Here is a 3,089-nt window from a genome sequence, read left to right as displayed (position 1 = left end):
CATTTAATCGATGTCTGTGTATTTTGAGTTTGGACCATATTGATAAAAATAAAATTTCGTTTCACCTGTGCTATAACCTTGATGGTATTACTGCGCCAAAAAAATAAAGTTCCGTCCCACCTGTGCTGCAACCTCGGTGGTATCATTGCACCTGGTTTGGCTTCTCTCAAAATCACCTTCAAGGCACATACCGTACCCTTGGGGTCACAACTCACGGGTCTATGGCTCATTAAAATGGCCCACGCGGCATCTCATGTTGTAATAAAATACACCACCCAACAAGGAATAGAAACCAAGTGGCCTCCTCCGCCCTCCACCACCTCCACCGGCTCCGCACCATGTCACCTGCTCTCGCCTAGCTCTCTCTCTCTTTATCTCTCTTTTAATATGCCAAGGCAAAGAAAAGAGAAAAAAGAGGGTTCCAAGAGAGGGAGAGGGAGATAGAGAGACCAGCTCCGGTCCTCGTCCACCTCGTTGCATGATGTCTCTCACCTCCTTCCTCCCCTCCGCCACCCCCAAAAGCCACCACCATGGCCAACACAAGCGAAAGAAGAAGCCATCTCAGCCCCCACCACCACCTCAGCCCGCCAAAACCCCGGCGCCGCCTTCCTCGTGGGAGCAGTTCAAGAGCCTGCTGAGCTGCAGGATCGCCGCACCGTCGACCCAGGTCCACGACCCCTCGAAGCTGGGGGGAAGGTCGTCGTCGTGTGGCTCGTCCATCTGCGCCTTCCGGGACGTGGTCCACGGCAACACCCGCGTCGTCCACCGCTCCGACACCGACCGCTACTCCTCCGCCTCCGACAGCGGGCCACTCGACACAACCCCACTCGCCCGCCGCCGCCACCGCCCCCCGCCGCCGCCGGTGGTGAGCTCCGGGTCCCACTCCAAGGGGGGAATGCAGCTCAGGAAGCTCTCCGGGTGCTACGAGTGCCATGCCATCTCCGCCGAGCCCGCTTCCAGGTACCGGCCAATTCCTCTCTTGCATCGTTCGTTCACTTCCCTCTTCAAGTGAAGAAGATTTAGTCATTGAGTGATGGTAGGAGGTACCCGAGGTCGAGGTTGCTGTGCGCTTGCCCCTCCTGTGGAGAGGTGTTTACTAAATCCGAGAGTTTGGAGCTCCATCAAACCATTCGCCATGCCGGTAACACTTCCTTTCTATCTTTCTGATTCTTTTCCTTCCTCCGTTCCATTCGTTTTGAGTTTTCACTGCAATTGTTAGAGAGAGAGAGAATTAAAGAAGGACCAGAGGGTAGGAAGGAGAGAGCCGGTGACAATAAATGGGAGTGTCGGTGTGCTCCATTAACCATTTTTTTTCTCTGAAAGAAAACAAAATCCTGCTCAATAATTATCAATATTACGGCATATCGATGTTTGAGTTTGACTGTTAGTTTGGTAAACAGTATTCTTTGAATTATCGAATTCTCCTTTTTTTTTTTTTTTCTCTGTACCAAATGATTGTCCCAAATTACTGTTGCGTGGTTAAGTCTGTTCAAAACTGTCCACTTATTTTTTTCTAAAAAAATTACACTTTATTATTACTATTCAAAATTACGTTAATGAATTACAAATTAATAATTTCTCCTGCAGTGCTTGTTGCTAACATTTACTGTTTTTGCTATTACCATACTTGGTTAATTTACATGAACAGATATATGAATATATCGACAAACTTTATTTTTTTGTGTTGTTAATTTTTTCTATTCGTAGTTTCTTCGAGACTCGGCATATATGAATTACGTAGTTTCTTCGATGTTAAACTTGTTTCAACAACACGTAAAGGAACAAACTAAATACCGATTAATGATTCGATAATGCATAAAAACTAGAGGTCTCGTAGCATTTACTTAAAAAAAAGAAAAGAAAGAGTGTGCGATCTTTTTTGCCTTTGCATCCATCGAACAGGAGATGGTAATTTTCAGCAAAAAAAGGGGAGATGGTAATGATGTCAAAATAGAGGTAATTATTATAATAAATCAACAGTGTCGGAACTGGGGCCGGAGGACTCCGGGAGGAACATCGTGGAGATCATCTTCAAGTCCAGCTGGCAAAAGAAGGACCATCCGATCTGCAAGATCGAGCGCATCCTCAAGGTGCACACCAACCAGCGCACCATTGCCCGCTTCGAGGACTACCGTAACGCCGTCAAGGGCCGCGCCCTCCTCCACCTCCACGCCGCCTCCGCCGCCGCCGGGGGACTCCGTCAACCCCTCACCAACAAGAAGAACCCCCGCTGCGCCGCCGACGGCAACGAGCTCCTCCGCTTCCACTGCACCACCCTCGCCTGCTCCCTCGGCGCCCGGGGCTCCACGGCCCTCTGCTCCTCCGCCGCCGCCGCCATCGGCGCCGCCGCTCCCTGCGGCGTCTGCGCCATCATCCGCCACGGCTTCGGCCGGGCACACCACCCTCACGGGGTACGCACCACCGCCAGCAGCGGCCGCGCCCACGACTGCGGTCTGCCGTCGTCGGGTGCCGCCGGCGGCGGCGGCGGCGGCGGCGGGGGGCTGAGGGCCATGCTCGTGTGCCGGGTCATCGCCGGCAGGATCCTTCGCCCGGGAGACGCCGACCCCGTCGTGGAGGACGCCTACGACTCGGTGGCCGGGGGTCCGGGTCCCGGGGACGGCGGCGCGTACGCGACTCTTGAGGAGCTGTTCGTGGCCAATCCGAGGGCCATCCTCCCCTGTTTCGTCGTCATCTACCGGTCCCTCGACTAGATCGATCGATTGATCTAACTTTGTCTGGTTTATGCGTTATTAATGGGATGACATGAATAGTAGATTAGATGTGATAACGCCTGTACCAAAAAAAAAGAAGATGTGATAACGCCGGCGACCGGGAAAGAAAAGGGTGGCCCACCCACGACGGCCTATGCTCCTACCTTTCTTGTATACTTCAACTGTCTCTACTTCTTTCTGAAACCTCTCCAAGCTCTCCTCGGTTTAGTTTACCTGGTATTTTGATTAATTAAATAAGCATGTAGAAGCTAGTGTTCTACCTGTAACAAGAAGTTTTATTAGTTTTTCTTGAACGTTTCGTTGATTGATGAGGTGTTATCCAAGTACTTAATGAGTTAATGGGCTGGTATTTTATTA

General features: G+C 51.2%; 1 protein-coding gene across 2 annotated transcripts; it reads left to right on the top strand.

Moving 5' to 3' along the window:
• The first annotated feature begins 335 nt into the window (after positions 1–335).
• Positions 336–2,810, top strand: LOC103719889 (C2H2-like zinc finger protein). 2 transcript variants are annotated; one of them, XM_039117384.2, is made up of 3 exons: positions 336–960; positions 1,044–1,141; positions 1,981–2,810. In XM_039117384.2, the coding sequence occupies exons 1-3, from the start codon at positions 479–481 to the stop codon at positions 2,709–2,711; spliced, it is 1,311 nt and encodes a 436-aa protein (XP_038973312.2). In that variant the 5' UTR covers positions 336–478; the 3' UTR covers positions 2,712–2,810. The 2 variants fall into 2 exon arrangements, with proteins under 2 accessions (XP_038973312.2, XP_008807585.5); XM_008809363.5 differs by having other exon boundaries at positions 1,041–1,141.
• Positions 2,811–3,089: the final 279 nt, after the last annotated feature.

The sequence above is a fragment of the Phoenix dactylifera genome, chromosome 3 (assembly GCF_051530095.1).
Source record: "Phoenix dactylifera cultivar Ajwa chromosome 3, Ajwa_hap1_PhDact_Kaust_v1.1, whole genome shotgun sequence".
Classification (NCBI taxonomy): domain Eukaryota; kingdom Viridiplantae; phylum Streptophyta; class Magnoliopsida; order Arecales; family Arecaceae; genus Phoenix; species Phoenix dactylifera.
Note: the sequence above shows the minus strand (reverse complement) of the source record. Positions and strands in the feature narration are given on the sequence as shown.

Excerpts from the sequence above, each read along its gene's own strand:
- LOC103719889 (XM_008809363.5), top strand. The coding sequence starts at position 479 with ATGATGTCTCTCACCTCCTTCCTCCCCTCCGCCACCCCCAAAAGCCAC. Across the intron at positions 961-1,040 it reads TCCGCCGAGCCCGCTTCCAG|GAGGTACCCGAGGTCGAGGT; the intron begins GTACCGGCCAAT and ends GAGTGATGGTAG. Across the intron at positions 1,142-1,980 it reads TCAAACCATTCGCCATGCCG|TGTCGGAACTGGGGCCGGAG; the intron begins GTAACACTTCCT and ends ATAAATCAACAG.